This window comes from Arctopsyche grandis, chromosome 7 (assembly GCF_051622035.1).
Source record: "Arctopsyche grandis isolate Sample6627 chromosome 7, ASM5162203v2, whole genome shotgun sequence".
Classification (NCBI taxonomy): Eukaryota; Metazoa; Arthropoda; class Insecta; order Trichoptera; family Hydropsychidae; genus Arctopsyche; species Arctopsyche grandis.
The window spans coordinates 8,369,724-8,389,768 of NC_135361.1; the positions used below are offsets into that span (position 1 = coordinate 8,369,724).

The 20,045-nt window shown below is 33.6% G+C and overlaps 1 protein-coding gene across 1 annotated transcript in view; it reads right to left on the bottom strand.

The window, feature by feature from the left end:
* nAChRalpha2 (nicotinic acetylcholine receptor alpha2) overlaps positions 1-20,045 on the bottom strand; it is a 172,716-nt gene that overhangs the window by 48,741 nt on the left and 103,930 nt on the right. Inside the window, exons 3-4 of the mRNA XM_077434346.1 lie at positions 9,025-9,069; positions 70-179 (exon numbers count right to left, since the gene is read on the bottom strand). Of these exons, the coding sequence (XP_077290472.1) occupies positions 70-179; positions 9,025-9,069 (155 nt within the window). The remainder of the gene's footprint in view (positions 1-69; positions 180-9,024; positions 9,070-20,045) is intronic.

Here is a 20,045-nt window from a genome sequence, read left to right on the forward strand (position 1 = left end):
ATATATATATATATATATATATATATATATATTTAATTATATAATATACACATTTGTATGTTTCCTTACTTGTTATAGAGCACAATATCCGGTAGCCATATGTGTTCTGAGGGCACGTACAATTCCGTGACGCCTCCATACTCAGACGGGTCCCACTGGAACTTGTGGTCCTGCCATTCCTGCAACACAAACACACACATTTTATAATGGAAAACCGGACGTTCGATAACTAATAAAACCTAGACGTGCCTATACCCCCAACCTTAACATTATATATATAATATTATATTACACTTCACAGCCGTACGTATAGTGGTCGTAAATTTTCAATTACTCTCAGCTCGCTTCCGTTTTGACCTTTGGAAAAGCGTCGGATTTTCCAAGAGCGAGTGATATGTACGTATGTACGTGCGTAATAAACGAATTGACCTATAGTTGCTACTGTGTATGTTGCAGTATTTCAAAATATTTATCGCAAAGTGAGCATCAGGGTTAATTTATGACGGGTAATCGACTCGTTAATGTTGTGTAATAAACCATACGTATATTTCATCGTTTGAAATTATATGTACGTGTGTGTCTGTGTGTGTGTATGCAAAAAGCTGAACGTGCACTTTAATTTGGACCATTATGAATTTGCGTCGCGTTTGTTAGCAATCGAATATAAAATTGTCGGATAATTGCATTGAACCGACGTTGAATTTCAATAAAATGTTTTATTTGTCTCGATTATATTATATTGAGTTATCTCAAATATATGTGTACGTGTATATGTTTAATGGATCAATTTGGATTTGATGAAGTTCATTATTTAAAATTATGGTGAAGGATGATTTTCCTTCAAAATTTGTTTTTATGCGTTTATTAACTCTACATATACGTTTTTATATGAAATTATATTACAAAAAGCTGCACACGAGTGAAATTACTATTTGCTAAATGAAACCAACCCAAAATTGTAAGTGATTTTCCAGTGATCGCAAATTTGTGAATCTTTTATGTACTAACTTATATAATTTATTGATAGTGAAGAAAGCAGTTACACATTTGCTTATTTGGATATTACATTAAGTGTTCTAGAAGTAAAGTTAGCATTGGTTAATTTTTGCTTATTGAGCATGATGAATAGTTTTATATATGTATGTTACAGTTGAAGTGTATCCTCCAGTTGTAATATATTTTGATTAGTTGAAATATATTCCAACCAACCTGGTACCAACTACCGTTATAGTTGAAGTGTATTTTCAGTTGTAATATAGTTGGAAGATATTCCGTCTAATTCACGTAAGTTGATTCATATGGCGAATTACATTCCAACTGGTCGAAATTTATTACAATTGAAAATACAATTCAACTCTAAGTTGGTACCAGATTAGATTGAGAGGTTATCTTCTTGTGAAACGTCTCTCAATTAGTAAATTGAGATGTAAAGTCCCGTTTTTGTTTTGAACACATTCTTAGGGCTGTCGTAATACGGTACTCATTAAAAGCAACATTGAATTGTGAAGTATGCGTAGAAACATCAGTTTTGTCAAAACTCATCTATTAAATTACAAATAGCGCACATAATTGAAAGTGTATTCGTGCTTGTAAATATATAGTAATTTACTAGTTGAATTGTATCCGAATATGAATGACTCAAAACGCCGGTTGGAATATATTAAAACTGTAAATACACTTCGACTGCATAACGAAGAGAGACAGAGAACGGAATTCGTGGGTTAAAAGTATGAAAAAGGTGGTCGATGTAATAGTGAGGAGATTGAAATGGCAATGGACCGGATAATACATAGATAGACGAAAGAAGTACTCGAATAGAACCTGAGAGAATTTAAGATAGATGAGTGAACGAAATCAGAAACTTGTATAGGATGAGATGGATCGCCCAAAACAAAAAGGAATGGAAGGATGCCGGACAGACATTCATCCAGCAGTGGTTGGCAAATGGCTATGAATGATGATGATAATGATAACATGTTAAGGATGTGATTCATAAATTGTACAACTAAACAACTAGATATATTTAAAATGCATACCTGACACTTGACATTTTGATTGTGGCATTTAACAGTTTTCAAAATTGATTATTTACGTAAGCTCAATTCAGATAACAAAATGTGTATTCTTACTTATATTTTTTATTTTATTTTTACATATATACCAGGAAGGCCTTACAGGTAAATCCCAATGCACCTTCCTGGCCAATTACAAATACAAATGCAGCATTTTTATTATAAGTCGTTGAATTGCGAGACACTGAAAAAACTCGCAAATTAACGAGACATCTATGAATTGTACATAAATTTTTATTGTACATCAATCAAATTTCAAATAGTGGTGACATAGTAGGTAGGAAGGATTTTTAGCCAATTTTTTTTTCCGGGAACCGTTTCAACAATGAAATCAGAGAAAATTGGCAAACTCTGATAGGAAACGATCAACCTGGAGTCACAAATCCAGGTCTGACCAACAGCATACTCTGAAAAATTCATTTTCATTCAGGGATTGAACCCGGCACCTTCTTGACGGTAAGCAGAAGCGTAACGTCCGAGCTATGCTGCTGGCTAATATATTACATATTTTTTATAATTATTTTATTTTATTTTTTTTATTTTATTTATATATAATTATATGTACATATGTATACTATTTTCAATGTAAACATGTCTATCATTATGAAAATGCTGTTAAAATTTAAATATAATTTCTGCCTGCTATACCTATTTTTGTAAGAAGAATTGAATGAATGAATGTATAGGGTAAACAAAATTTAAAATTTCATTTCGCCAAAAAATTTCTTTCATCAATTCAACAATTGATCAAATAAAATATGCAAAGCGATCGTTCAAAAATATATTGAAATTTTTTTTAGTACCCATAACTTTGTTGCAAGAATACATATATGTATGTAAGCACGTCTACAAAGTTTAGTAATGATCGTATCGTAAAATTTGAAGAGCATACTGTAAATTTTATATAAATATATGTACCTATGTGTATTCATTTTATTTTATATATTTATGTTGAAAAACTTAAAAGGTGGTCCGACCGAGATTTATAGTTGCTTTTAATGGCAATTTTACCGATACACTACATACACACATATGTAGGCAATGTACATATGCACATACATAGATACGTCGGCTACATTTTGAAACACGTTCTCGACTGAAGCTAATGGAGTATGAGGATTTTCCTCCCATTTGCTTTAAAGGAACCGTCTCTCAGAGACGATTAAAAAAAGTTACAGAAAAAAAGCAGAAAGAAGGATCCGAGCGAGTCGTCAATGTCGATTCAATTACCGGAAGACGTCCAAGACCGGAAGTATTTCGTTAGAGCATCGTCGCTATTTCGCCGTTTCCACGACGACAATAACTCACCAACCACTGGTCCTCGAGCAACGTTCTTCTGCGAGTTATTGCCTACGAAGACATCTGTCTTGTGACAACACGGGGTATGGGATTATACCTACATACATATGTACATATACCCCAGCCAAACGAAGCTTTGCCGAAGCAACCCGGTAAATACATTTGTAACTTTGCTGAGGGAAAATTTAACCCCGTTGGTGATTCGATTCAAATCATCGGATTACAGGTGATTTGTCTAACTATCCCATAATCACTTGGTCATTATATTAGATGACTATTTGCGGCATATAAAGCTAATCGATGCGACCCAATTAAACTGCAATACAAAAGGATAAACAAATGATATTAATATCTAGCAGTTGAGATAATATTGCGTTCATAGAGCATAATTTAATGGTGATGCATCCATAATTTGGCTAAATTCTTCCAATACGATCCTGATTTGTTAATCTTTGAGGGCACATTTTTACATATGTACGTGCTCTAAAAGTCATATTAATCCACGTAGAGATTTTTTTGCATAGAAAAAGCAACTAGCAATTTATCTGTCGTCACTTGTTTTTGCCAACGGATAAGGCTCAATGTGCCTGCAATACAGAATAATAAATCAATTAATCATAAATGTGTTATTGAATCAATATAATAAATATTATAATGGAATTTTCATAGAAAATATCGCGTTTCAAAATTGAATTATTAAATGGGAAACACCGGTATATCGGTAGAAGGAAAAATCATTTATGAAATTAATTAAATAATTACTAAAAAACCAGTTTATGAAATTGCAACACCTTATTTGTAATCTATATACTGTTATATTTGAAATATTGATAGTACGCACATATGTACTGTACTAACAATAAGATAATGAGAATAAATGCATATTTAACGAGAATCCTCACGTGTGTTTGTAGCGCCCTAGTTTGTATTTTATCTGACAAGAATACGATGTACCCAAGTATTTACTTTCGTGGGGTGCAATAATTGTTTGTTTATTTTTGCACGCTTTTACTGCACGGTGTTTTATTTTCAAATGAGTGGTGTTTTATAAACAGCTGAAACGTAACAACTGTAATAAAGTACCTTTTAACCCGTCGGGGATGCGGTCGAAAGCATAAAACGTCTCCCCGTAGGACAATGGTAATTTCACTGTGATTCACTATCTTTCAGAGCACGTGATACTATAACTTTATCTACTTTGCCACCGACTCGAAAGCCAGTTATCTGATAAGTGAGGGGGAAAATATTTTTAATGGATCTCCCACTGCCCGAGCTATTCAAAAAATCATTTTCATACGGCAGTTTTTTAATCTATTTTAAATTCGTTTAACATCGCATATAAACGTTTTCCACCCAAAATAAAAGTAGTGGAAGGAATGATGCGTTAATGACTTTCACAACTTCAAATACCGATTACTCATACTACCTACACTACCCACAACGCAATGCAGCTTATTCAGATATAAAGACCATGAGCTACACCTTTGACATTTTAAAATTATTTAATAACTAGCCAGCAGCATTTATTGGTGGTTGCGTTAATGCTAACCACTGAGAGGTTGCCGGGTTCGATTCCGTAGATTGACCTCCATTGAAAATTATTTATTCTTAAGTGAAAATTATTTATTAATTATTTATCTATTGTGCTGCTAGTCAGACTTGGATATTTGTGACTCCAAGTCAAACGTTTCCTATCAGAGTTTGCCAATTTATCTGATTTTCATTGAAACGGTTCCAACACATTGGCAACCTTACCAATTTTCACGCAAAATCTCGAGTTTTCAGCAATGTAGAATTTCGCTGAATTGTTTAAAAATGCTGCAAATTTATAAATTTGACCATAAATGTCTATGTGGATGTGGATATGCATTTTCTTTGTATATGTAGTACTAATAATACTTGTAGCAAATGTACAATGTTTCTGGCCAGGAAGGCGCGTTGGGATTACCTGTTAGGCCTTCCTGGTACAAATTGAAAATAAATATAATAACATAAAAACAAAGAAGAATAGCATTGAATAATGGTAGATATGGAATATATGTATGTATGTAGATACTAGGGATTACAATACCGAAAGTACCGAAACCGGTAGTATCGATACTTAACCAAAAATATGCCTCCAGTATATAATTAATTGAGCCTCATAAAATTACAGTGAGCGATGATTGGGTATATGATAAGCTTAAGTCGAAATTGCAAAAAAAAAAACTAACAACACAACTAATCACACATTATAATACTTTATACCTGGGACGTACCTACTTTACAGTTTTGTACCCGAAAATTCCGTATTTGAATGTTTGGGTTTGGCTTATTTTCAATCATGCAAGCGGGCTCGTGATATCGAAAGCATTGTTTTTTTCACTAAAAAATAATAAAAAAAAATACCGGTATAATTCTTTTATATTTCAATAAAACCGGTATTTTTTCAATCCCTAGTACATACGTATTACTAGGAAAAATGATCAAACAATAGATGTTGAAAGCAAGAAAAGGAACAACAAAAGAATCAGTTTGAGAGGATATATTGTTAAAAGAAGAGCAAGATCTACATATGTACAAATATAAATTAAAATACACACATTTTTTCTAGAACATGAAAAAGTGAAAAGTGATCGATTTTGAGTTCGAATCAGTCAAATCTCGATTTCGAATTTTCGCATGATCACAAAACTTCATCGTCTATTGTACATAGATAAAGTAAAAAGAATTACAGAAATATTTAGTAGAACAGGGATTAATATGAAATAATGAAGATTTGCGAAGGGATATGATTGGAATAAATAAGAACTAAGTATATAAACATATTATAAAATAAAAATAAGGATTTACACTTAGCTATATTATGTATATTCACATCAAAAGTTGAACCCAAAGCGAGGTAAAAAAAATTAGTAAGCACTCTCGGTATAAATTGTGGCTTTTCATACAAATGATAGAATACGAATAAACACTAACTACCATTACAGAGGCAGGCAGGTAGCTGCCACTGGTCGGATGGATTTTTCCTCCGTAAAATAAAATACACACACTCACACAATGTCGTTGTCGAGCCTAAAGAGCTTTAGGATCCCGTAGGCCACGTAGACGTTAAAAGCTTCATTTAAATGCGTGCCGTATCCGATCCGCTACGGAGTCGCTCGTGCTTTATGAAAACTTTGCCCACTTGAAGCGCTGAAAAATAATAAACCCTCCAACGACCCGGAAAACACTAATGCTGGTTTTATAGTTTTTTACGGGCCGCCGTGAACAATCGCCATAACAATAAAGATGGCCGACTCTCGAAACGGTTTTATTTCACGTAAACGCGCCCGTTACGATTCAATGTATTAATTTGGATATAAACTGCTGGAGCACGTGTTTAGGAACAGGGCTGGGGAAAATTTTTACCTATTGAACATATACAAATATAAAGCGAGTGCAATTCTCCTCTGTTCAATTTGTTTTTAGAAAACATGTAACCACTGTTCGAAAACATATATGTATCACTGTTCGACACGAAAAATGGTTCAGAGACAAGATATGACTTTTCTTATAGATCTATGTCCAGTAAACACGAATCTGGTAGTAAAAAATGTTGATCGGCTCGAGATTCAGAGATATATGTGTTTTTTTTAAATCGCGCGATTTTTCTATATCTTCGTGTTGTTCGGTCGATGTCTTATAATCTGTCAATTTTCTGTTCAAAATGAATATTGGAATCTATAGTTGAATATTTTATCTTTCATTTGTAGTAATTTTCAGCTTTCAAATCTCTCTAAGTAGTCGTCCAGTTCAAATCATTTTCACTTGGGATTTTTTCACACTGTTAATACCATTTTTATATTGAGTGTTTTCTATTGAAACACGTTTATTGAGATAGTGTTCTGGCCACACTATTTTTTGTTTTCGTTTAAAAGAGTTAATTGGAAGTGTGCTGAATTTTAAATCGGTAAAATTGCGAGCTAAAAACAATTTTTACAAACCTCTACTTACTTCAGAAACGATTTAGTCGTGTGACAATGTTTGGGTTATTATCCGATCGTTTTCAAACTTTGCCATTTTGCTCGGTTTGGTCATCAATATAAGTGGAAATGACGTCCGCCATTACGGTGGTGTTAAAAAATCGTAATATATACGTTTGAAAATATAAGATATAATACTTTGAAATAATAAAAGTATTATATCTTGAAATGGGAATATAGTCTAGTCGTGAGAATATGACCTTACAGGTAAACTCCAATGCGCCTTATTGGCCAATTACAAACAATACAATTCGCTGAATTACGAGACACTGAAAACTCGCAAATTAACGAGACATCTATGAATGGTACATACATTTTATTGTACATAATCATCATACTCAAATAGTGGTGATATAGAGTATGTAGGAAGGATTTTTAGCCAATTTTTAAACGGGAACCTTTTTAATAATGAAATCAGAGAAAATTGGCAAACTCTGATAGGAAACGATCAACCTGGAGTCACACATATCCAAGTCTGACCAGCAGCATTACAAATATACTCAGAATAATTTATTTTCAATCGAGATCAAATCACGGGATTGAACCCGGCGCCTCTCGGTGCTAGGCAAAAGTCCAACCACCGAGCCACGTTGCTGACATATTAAAATAATAATAATAAATAGAACAATAAACACTATAATTTCCATAAAAATTCGTTACTAAAAAATCGTATATTCAATAAACTATTCCGGTCGGAGCGCACAGACATACCACCAAATACATATTTATGGCACAATAGCGCGATAAAAATTTAATATAATTTAACTTTACATACAAACGACACGATAAAAGGTTAATAACCTATGAAACGGCACACCGAACCCAAGTGAATTTCGCCCGAAAAAGGTTATATCTTATTATAAAGCCATTAAATAAAATTTAATACAGGCGGTGATCGCATTAGCGAAAAGCAGACGCCACATAATCAACGTAATGTTTCGCGGGAGGGAACTGCGGCTCGACGTTTTTGTACAATAATATATACATATATATAAGTATATACACACAGACATATATATTTATATATATATATATATATATATATATATATATATATATATATATATATATATATATATATATATATATATATATATATATATATATATATGTATAAGGTATATGCATTATACTATATTTTAATTCAAACATTTTTTTTCAGCCGATGAAATTAGTTTCATGCGCTCGCTCGCTCGTTCATTTGTTCGCTCTGTGTAACTCCGGTCGCCGCTCATAAATACCGGTTCCGGTCTTGTAATCCGGAAACCCTGCGACGGTGTAACGTATTCATTAAACTGATTTTGCAGCTGATTAAAATGCACTGTCACAGTTGGAGAGTCGCTGAAAATGCACGTTTGCATGCGACCCGCCTGAAAGTGAACGCGAGGATTTAATGGCGATTTATGACGACTCGTAGTGCAGCGGAACATAATGGTCGACCGTGTCTTTTTTTTTTCCTCTCGTTTTGTTCGCCATATTTTTGCTAGTGTAATTTCAATGAACACTTTTGTGATATTTGCGATGGTTGTTTTTTATGATGAAAATATATATACATACATATATGTACCTACATACATACATGTGTATGTTTGCGTGTTTTGCTGTATTATATGTATTGTACATATATGTGAGTTATATTAGGTACTTACGTGCTCCAACCAGACGTTTGTTGTTAAGATTTGATCTTTCAGATTCTGAAACAAACAAAAATATGACATATTATATCGATACAAACAATGAAATGAACCTATTGTCGAATTATAGTTTTGTTTTTTGGGACATTTCGGCATTATAATAGTAATGCCGAAATGTCACTGATTTGTAAACCTCATAATTCCCAAATTATATATTTTTATGTAAGAATAAAAACAGTTTTATTGACCTATGTACATTCATATGTAGATATGTATGTACATATACCTAGAAATATTCTATAGAGCCTAAATAAAACATAAAATATCATATATCAAATAAAATATCATAATTAGATTTGTGTGGCTTAAACGGAATCGCAACGATATGTTCCATTTATATCTACAATATTTTAAATGCAGTCTTAATCTAATATAAATTTACAGTCAATAACTTATTATATTACCTTTAAAATCATGTCCGTACACTCTAAGTTTTTATATTTAGTCATATAAAGAAATTCTTCTAAGACTATTTTTAATGTGCAGTAATTATGCCGAAAGCCAGTATAAATATTAAGTTCGTGTATATTATTCATTTTAGAAAGTAACTTATTTGGTTATTATAGCGGGTATGATAGTTATTTGTTTTACATTTTAGTACATATCTTAAGTAATTTTTCGACAAACAGACAATAGATAAGCAATCTGAAGCAAAAAATCCCTGCGTGGCCCAAATGGAAGAGAGAAAATCAAAATTCTACTCATACATCAATTATGAAAATAATGATGAGTGCAGGCTACCGGACAAATAGGTTAAATTAATATCCGATAACCTATGCTCACTGAGGTGAAAAATATCACATACAGGCTCAGCAGAAACGACTTCATTGAGTAGTCGGATAGCTCTTGGAATAGGAACCATTCGATAAAAAACTGTGCGAGCAGGAGGTTCAACCATCAAATGATGATGTCTACCCCGCACATGACTATTAGGGACATAAATTCCCAACTGTTCTACCAATGACGGGCATGACGTATCACCACTAAGAAGTTGGAGAACAAAACGAATAAATGAGAAGTTTCTCCGAAGTTCAAGGGAATTATATCCAAGCATGCCCGAAAGGAAAGGAGTAGGGTAGAGATATGGCTAATATCCATACGAAGAAATCATTTTTGCTCTTTCTCAATCATTATACGATACTATCAGTGATTCGAACTTGAAGTGATTCGTTGAAACAATCAATTCGATAGTTTTTCAAATGATCGACATTGTCGATCATTAAGCGTCACAAAACCGACCGCACGTCAAAGTTGCACACTCAGAATCGGCAAATTGAATGGCGGCCGCAAGAGGTGACCGGAGTCTAATTGATGGCCGACGAGTCATTATCGGCGGCGAAATGGCGGACGCACGAAATGGCCGCCGTTCCGCCATTTCGATGACGCGCGAACGCCGCGCCATAACTCGTCGTCGCGAGCGTATCCAATTAAATTTCGAGCGCGACCATTATGCGGCCTGTTGGGGGGCACGAAGGGCATGAGGAACGGGGAAAAACGTGGGGGGGAGAGGGGGATGGAGGCTGTAGATTTACGCGGGCAAACAAACAAACGCGCGTTCGCGATCGCGGATAATGGCGAATTAAATTGGTGGCGTTGGAACGTTGTGTGCGAGCGCCGGGCCGCCATGTTGAAGATTAAAGTGTCATTTGAGCGTTTAAATTTTAACGCCCGGAAACAAATTATTTCACTGTTTTGCGATATTATTAACCGCCGCTGGTTGTGCTGCGGCACTGCTATGCGTTGCTCGGGCTCGTTTCCATTCGTATTATGTATATGTGAATGTCATCTTCCTGAAGTTCTGTGTAATCTTAAACTTAGGGTACTTGAGAAACTGAGAGAATCCCGCTCCAGAACTCTATTCCTGCCTATTCGGACCAGAACTAATGTGCTTGATGACTCACCCCTTTCAAGAGCCATTCGATTATTTAACCTGCTTTCTGGTAGCCTTGATGTTTTTACTGCATTATACAGTTCTGTCAGGCAGCATATTTTAAATGACTTCTAGCTACATACATATTTACACATGTTGTTTTCATTTTATAATTTTATTATTTAGCATAATGTGTATGTATGTTGGTTTTATCTTTATTTATATATGTATGCTATTTTTTATTTTTATATATATGAGTAATTTATCTTTATTTATTTGTATTTATGTCTATATGCATGTATAATGTTTGTATGTATATGGATGTATGTATTGTATGTGTATGTGTATATGTATGTATATGTGAATATATATATATATATATATATATATATATATATATATATATATATATATATATATATATATATATATATATATATATATATATATATGTGTAGGTGTGTATTGTTATGTACCCCGCTTATCACTCTAGTTCCCACAATATCAAATGTACTTTTCACACGCTCATATACGTGAATAACAAAACCATAAAAATTCCTGTAATAGGATATTCAGATAACACAGGAATGTGCCCAGCCCATAAGATAACAAATCATTTATATAGATCGCCATTCGGTCGCATTAGTCAGTCATCACCATCGACTCAGAGAGAGAGCAGTCATCGCCATCGACTCCGAGAGAGTGACAGTCGTCATCATAAATACTCCGAGAACGCGTCCTCAATTAACGATCAGCACAGCAGCAGAATAAAGTGAACGAAAGTTAAAGTGAAATAGTTCTACGTGTCTCCTATTATAAAAATCATAGTTCCATTATCTATCGGTTTTCGAATATATCTATAATATAAGATAATTGTAACATTTTAATAACAATAAAGAAACTTGGTTGGTTAACCAAGTAGTAAATAAAAATTAAATAAATATTTCCCTGGAACGTGACAGTATGTATGTATATGTTTATATGTGTATTTTTATATTTATGTATGTATGTATGTGTATTTGTGTATACGTGTAAGTTTTTTTGTATATATGGATGGTGTACATATATATTTATATAATTGTCTTTGGCCAGGAAGGCGCATTGGGTTTACCTGTTAGGCCTTCTTGGTGTAAATTTAATAAAAAATAAAAAATACAATAAAATAAAATATCAGTAGACATATGTACATATATAGTCCATATCGAACGCATTTCTTCTAACTTTAGTATGTGTGTAAAGGTGAGTTGATTCGAGCGTTAGCCGAGACATGAAAACCTTAACCTTAAACATGTACCTTTTAAAATTTCTATAAATCGTGATTATTGCTCGCAATAATAAATACATGATGTTCTCTTCATAATAATAGTAAGTGGTACAGTATGTAGATCAACATTATAGAGTAAAAGTTATACAAAAACTTTAAATGAAATAAATTTAACTATTGTTAATTTTAATGCAAATTCACAAGGCGAATTTTTACAACACGGAGGATACTTTGATATTTTCAGAAATATTCTAAGCTACTTTTTTTAATCATTTATCACATTGAATTTTTTGAAGCAAAGAAACTATATATTCTTTGTGTTTCCTTGCATCTACATATGTATTTATGTACAAACATACATAAGATGAAACAAAGGAAACAATGTAAATATTTGAAGTTATTCTAACGAAAGCAAGATCGCCCTTTTTTTTACAAGACTTTTATATGTTTCACTTCGCTAATGGTTCAGGCAATATTCCTACATTCTTTCGATCGGTTTGAAACTTACGCCTATAACTTATATTTTTCACACTATACATTATAAAATTTGCATTATAGGCTCTGATTCTCTCTAACATACATACATATATATTAGCACTTCACTAATATGTTATGATATGAATGCTAAAATGTTTATATTATTATGTTGGTAATATATTCATCACTAAAATGACCAGACAATAGCCCCGACTTACAAGCTATCGAATATTTATGGGCTATTATAAAGCAAAGGGAATAAAAACAACACCCTGGGGCAAATTATGAGTTAAAAAAACTGTTGAAATAGTATGGTTTGAAGAAATTTCAGACGACATACTAAAAAAAGTCGTATTGTCCCTGCCGGCAGGTATCCATCCCATCATATGTAGAAGCAAGACGATTGTCTAGTAATTATTATATTACTATTTATTGTTGTCATATGTCCATTGCCTATGTATTTTAATTCATAGAAAAATATAAACTGTAATATTATTTTAGCTAGAGACATTTGAAATACATATAAAGAAAATGCCCTATTTTGCATGTTTTTTTAAAATTCGTATCTCGCCTTAATTTAAAAATATAAATAATCTCTTTTAATCGTAAAACATGTTAAATAGTTGAAATCAAATAATAAAACCAAAAAAACTTGTGTATAGCTTATTAATTTTAAATATTAACTTTAAAAAAAAAATATTTTTTAAAAATATTTTTTTTTATAAAATTTATATATAAATTTTCTTGTTAAAAATAAAAATCATGTAATTAAAAAAAATCGAAAACGTCGAACAATTGAAAGTAATGCGATTTCTCTATTGAAAAGCCACAAATTTTGAGCTGAAACTGCTGTTTCAAAAGACCGATTTATGAAATATCAAATTTTGTTAGATCAAGATGCATAAAATTCACTTTTATATGAGCGATTGAATTGAAAACATCGAAAGTTATCTTATAAACTTAATTATTAAAAAAAAAAAATAATAGAAAACATATCGACAAGTGGATCACATGAACCAGCATTATTTCAACTTAAGTATCGGTTACCTGGTTTACAACCCATAAAACGTTATTGCTCAAACTCGACGTATGTAAATACATATGTACATATGTACTTGAATAACGATTCGACACAGTGGGCACACCCAAGTAATAGTTCACGATATTTCAGCTCGATATAGCTAACACGGAACGTTGCGTTTTAAAGTTGTGACATATGGAAACAAAACTCGATCCAACTCAAAATATATCACGGGAAAAGCTGAGAAAGATAATGGAAAACTCTATGAAAAGAGCGCACTCCTGCGTACAACACAATGACTTACATATATGTATTTACCCGACATAACTTTTCGCACAAATGTCAAAGCTCTTATTTGATATTTAATAAAAAAAAAGCTTTTGCCGCATCTCGTACTTATACATACACATAAATGAACCGCCAATAAAACTATTATCCATTTTTTTAACGACGGAAACGACGCTGTCTGCTAAGTTTTTCGCTTAAATCGAAAGTTCGATTTTTTTCCATGCCAAATTGAATGTAAAGTGACGGGAGCGTGTTCGTTTTTACGGCACTGGGTACTTGTCTAACTTTGATTTGGGTAAAACCGAATCTCGATGGATACCTACATACAAACATAAACGTACATATTGAACTTTACGTATAAATAATGGCTTTATCGCGCAGGAAGGCCGATTCGCAGTAAATAGAACACGCTCGCAGAAAGGCTAACTACTTTCAGTTCGGAAAAATGTAGATGATAAATTTCATATTGGGGTTGGATGGATACATAAATACATACATATATAGGGTTATTTAAGCCTTGCATCTGAAGAGGAAGCTGGGGCTAATTTTAAGTCGTGTTCACACTGACGTACCCGAACTGCTGGCAAGTTTTGATTAGCTATCCGTGGCTAAATTCGGTTGCTGGGTTTCATCGACGTGCGGTGTTTGCCGTCAACGACTTTGTCATGGCAGGTCGGGTCTTGAAGCCGGTTAAAGCTGGCTTTTAACATATTCATCAAGCTTAATCTGGCCAGTATCGGGTCTCGTCGACTCAAACTTGCAACGTAATTATAAACTCGCCATCTTGAATCCCAACGCGCCATGTGCACTCTGGCTAACAATTATAATGAATGATGAATTGCACGTCCGCTGCATACACTGCGCTATTATTAAAACTCATCTAGGATGCAATTTTGCTATTTCAATGTGCATATTTGACGTTGCGGTTTTATTTTGGTTTATTTGGTATGTGTTGTGATTTATTTAGAATGCTGCAAAGTGCCCCCATAGAAGGGAGAAGTAGAATAAGCAGGATGAAATTGAAACTATTATAAGCGGATCATGTAGCTAGAAGATTGGATGGAAGATAGACCCATCTAATCTTCTAGTACCGAAAATAATATAGAGAAAGGTAGGGTGCCACTTTAGTATGCGGTCTACCTTCACATATCTATTTTAGTATGCGATCTACCTTCAAGTTTTTACTTTAATATGCGGTATCACTGTCTCAGTTCTCGCGTGTGACTGTGAAACTGAATAATACCGACGTAATCTTAAATGAATAAGGCCAACCCTAACTCTGGATTTCTCCTTTTTGCTGATGACTTGAAGATTTTTAGAACGATCAGTTGTCATTCCGACTGTGTGGGATTGCAGGATGACTTAGAATTACTATCTGAATGGTCTTTAAATAATAATCTACCATTCAGCCTGACTAAGTGCCATGTTATTTCCTTCTCAAGGTCTCTTTCCCCTATTGAGTTCGCTTATAGTCTTCGGAACTATCAATTAACACGAACTGACTCAACTGTTGATCTTGGTATACTGTTTAGGAGTGACTTCAAATTTTCGACTCATATTTCAGATATGTGCTGTAGGGCTACCAAAATGCTTATTGTTCGCTTGTCTGGAGCATATTGGAGTTTGGGGCTGTAATTTGGAGTCCTACTGAAATTTAATTATATCTATTGATAGAAAGAGTACAGAAGAAATTTCTACGATACCTATACTTGAAAAAGTATGGGTATTATCCGTATTTATTTCCCACAGCGTTTCTGCAAGGTACCTTGGGCTTTAATTCTTTGGCTTCTAGGAGGATTGTTGCCATTTCCAAATACTTCTTTGGAGTTTTAAATGGAGTTGTTGACAATCCTTCGATTTTATCAGAGCTTAAGTTTTGGGCTCCTGAGACCGGTAGAGCGCTGCGTAATCGACGACTCTTTCAACCTATCTTTGCAAGAACGTCTACTTTCAAGAACTCGTCACTGGTGGAAGCTGTCCGGTTCCTTAATGTGATTGATGAGCATTTTGACCTGTTCAACTGTCATGTTGATGAGCTGGTTAGTTTCTTGAGATTAATTACGAGACTATTTGAATGAGATGAATGATTGGAATTTTTATTGCTTTTTCTTTGTTATTTTCTTTCTATTTTTCTTTTTTTTTTGTAAGACCGGTGTGACGATTTGGGGCAACCTGTCAGGTCACACTGGTCATTTTATTGTTGTTATTATTTTAAAATAATAATAAATTAAATAAATAAACCTAACCCAACCTGACCCTTAAATAAATAGGTGTTGGCTGCTAAGATACGTTTTGTTTTGTGAAAATATTGATGAAATAAAACTTAAAAAAACATATATTAGCAGCCAACACCTATTTCTTTAAGGGTCAGTTTAGGTTAGGTTAACTTAGGGTTGTTCCTATTAATTTAAGATTAGGTTGTTAGTTAGGGTCGGTATTTTCTTCGCTGCTGACGATATTTTGATAGAAATGCTTCGACAACATTATGGGGCGGCAGGAAAAAACAAAAATTATAATAAACAGGTCGTTGCCACTATACAAATAAAAAAAATTCGGGTGTGACCAACCCATAACTTTATCTATGTATTTGAGGAATATAAGAAGGTTACAAAACAAAATTCAATATTGAACTAATAACTATGATAGCGATACAAATTGAGCGCGAATATATGCAAATACTTGCACAAGACAAAAGTTCTACTTCCGGTTGTCCGATTTTGTTCAAATTTTTTTTATTATTTAAAATCAGTATAATTATCATACACATTAAATATCAAGAGGATAAAAATAATATAAAAGGTCAAAATAAAATAATGAAATATTGTTTTAAAAAAAAATACTACTTCCGGTTTACAAATTCTGACCAAAACGTTAACAAATCTAAGTTAGTACATAAAGAATACAAATATTAATATTCAGCTTAATACGTTCAGGGGTGTGGACAGGATCTAGGCGACAACATTTTTAACCTTTTTAATAGGAGAAAATCCTACTTCCGGTTCATTAAATTTGGTGATTTTATTTTTTATTTATACTTAAAATCACTATTTTTATTATTCACAATAAATATCAAGACGCTTAAAATAATTTAAAAGGTCAAAATAAAATAATGAAATATTGTTTAAAAAAAAAAAACTACTTCCGGTTTACGAATTCTGACCAAAACGTTACCAAATCTAAGTTAGTACATAAAGAATACAAATATAAATTTTCAGCTTAATACGTTCAGGGGTGTGGACAGGATCCAGACGACAACATTTTTAACCTTTTTAATAGGAGAAAATCCTACTTCCGGTTCATTAAATTTGGTGATTTTATTTTTTATTTTTACTAAAATCACTATTTTTATTATTCACAATAAATATCAAGACGCTTAAAATAATTTAAAAGGTCAAAATAAAATAATGAAGTATTGTTTAAAAAAAAAAAACTACTTCCGGTTTACGAATTCTGACCAAAACGTTACCAAATCTAAGTTAGTACATAAAGAATACAAATATAAATTTTCAGCTTAATACGTTCAGGGGTGTGGACAGGATCCAGGCGACAACATTTTTGACCTTTCTAAGAGGAGAAAATCCCACTTCCGGTTCACTAAATTTGGTGATTTTATTTTTAATTTTTATTTAAAATCACTATCTTTATTATACACAATAAATATCAAGACGCTTAAGATAATTTAAAAGGTCAAAATAAAATAATGAAAAAATAATGAAATATTGTTTTAAAAAAAAAATACTACTTCCGGTTTACGAATTCTGACCAAAACGTTACCAAATCTAAGTTAGTACATAAAGAATATAAATATAAATTTTCAGCTTAATACGTTCAGGGGTGTGGTCAGGATCCAGGCGACAACATTTTTGACCTTCCTTCCGGAAGCTTCCGGAAGGGAAAAAATCCCACTTCCGGTTTATTAAATTTAGTGATTTTTTATTTATTTTAATCACATTGATACAAGAGTTATACTTGAATTTTTTCGTGAAGACCACACATGTTTAAGGGGTCGAAAAAAATAGTGGAAGAAAAATCGAACAAGAGTAAACTGCCACTTCCGGTTGACGGACGCTTACCAAATTGTATACATAACTTGGTATTAAGCTTAAACTGATCGATATGAAATTTCAGTTCGATAAATCAAAAGGCTTTTGAGAAAAACATAAAAAACCTCGATTCTCTAGAGTAAAAGTACTACTTCCGGTTCAGATAAAAATATTTAAAAAATACAAAATTATAAAAATTATTATTTCTTGTACATGTAAAAAAAATTCAGTCCGATTCAGTTAGTAGTTTGGGAGAAAATTGAATTCAAAAACTTAAAAAAAAGAGGACACCTATAAGGGGAGGTACCATTTCCGGTCAACTTAAAAAATTGAAAAAAATGTACGTAGTGTCGATAAGAATTTCAGTAACCGATACAAAGTTTCAGTTCGATAGGACTAACGGTGTTGAAAAAAATCCCCAAAGTACACAGACACACACACAGACACACATACAGACACACACACAGACACACACAGACACACACAGACACACACACAGACACACACACACACATTTTTTCTAGATCATGAAAACGTGATCAGTGATCGATTCTGAGTTCGAATCAGTCAAAATCTCGAGTTCGAATTTTCGCATGATCACAAAACTTCATCTATTGTTACTACGTACATAGATAAAGTAAAAAATAGTCGACTGCGATTCAAAGGTAGATCGCATGCTGAGGTAGACCGCATACTAAAGTAGCACCGAAGGTTAACTACAAGTGCGTATAGTTGACACATACAGGTTGGTACATATGTAGATAGAAGATATGCAAATATAATGTAACGTATCACGACATTTGATCCACAGATATAAGATCCAACGACAAAAGTTCCACGAAAGAAGATCCGGCGGACAGACAGGTGGACATTCTATCGGCTGGATCTTCTTTCGTGGAATTTTTGTCGTTGGATCTTATGTTGCGGAATCATAATGTAAACGGAGTAGAGAAAAATGTGGATATAATTTTTAGAAGCTTTTCATTATTTCATTGACTGTGTACATGGCGCAATATGTGAGCTGATTTTGATTTTGGGCTAGTTCGAATTAAAGCAATTTTTATTTATTTATAAGGGTATACACCCATGTATTTTATTTTATACATCTACTAGCTGTATTACCCGGCTTCGCTCAGTGTTTATAATATAAACCGCTTAAACATGACTAAGCTAATTTAATTAAAAAAAAAAAAAAATTAAAAAAAAATTTAAAAATTTAAAAAAAAAAATAAAAAAAAAATAAAAAAAAAAATCAAAAAAAAAAATAAAAAAAAAAATAAAAAAAAAAATCAAAAAAAAAAATAAAAAAAAAATAAAAAAAAAAATCAAAATTTTTTTTTTAAAAAATCAAAATTTTTTTTTTAAAAAATCAAAAAAAAAAAATCAAATTTTTTTTTTGCCTTCTAGGGCTTCGCCCTCGGCGCCCCCCTGAGCCTTTGCCTTCTAGGGCTTCGCCCCTCCACGCCCCATGAGCAATTGCCGTTTAGGGCTTCGCCCCCATGATCAGTTGCCTTTTAGGGCTTCGCCCCTCCGCGCCCCCATGATTAAAAGCCGTCTAGGGCTTCGCCCCCCTAAGTTAATGCCTTTTAGGGCTTCGCCCCCCGCGCCCCAAAGATTAATTGCCGTTTAGGGCTTCGCCCCCCTTAGTTAATGCCTTTTAGGGCTTCGCCCCTCCGCACCCCCATGATTAAATGCCGTCTAGGGCTTCGCCCCCCTTAGTTAATGCCTTTTAGGGCTTCGCCCCCCGCGCCCCCAAGATTAATTGCCGTTTAGGGCTTCGCCCCCCTTAGTTAATGCCTTTTAGGGCTTCGCCCCTCCGCGCCCCCATGATTAAATGCCGTCTAAGGCTTCGCCCCCATGATCAGTTGCCTTTTAGGGCTTCGCCCCTCCGCGCCCCCATGATTAATTGCCGTCTAGGGCTTCGCCCCCCTTAGTTAATGCCTATTAGGGCTTGCGCCCCATGAGGCTGGGCCCCCCGGGCCCCCTTCGGGGCCCCACGGGGCTGCGCCCCTT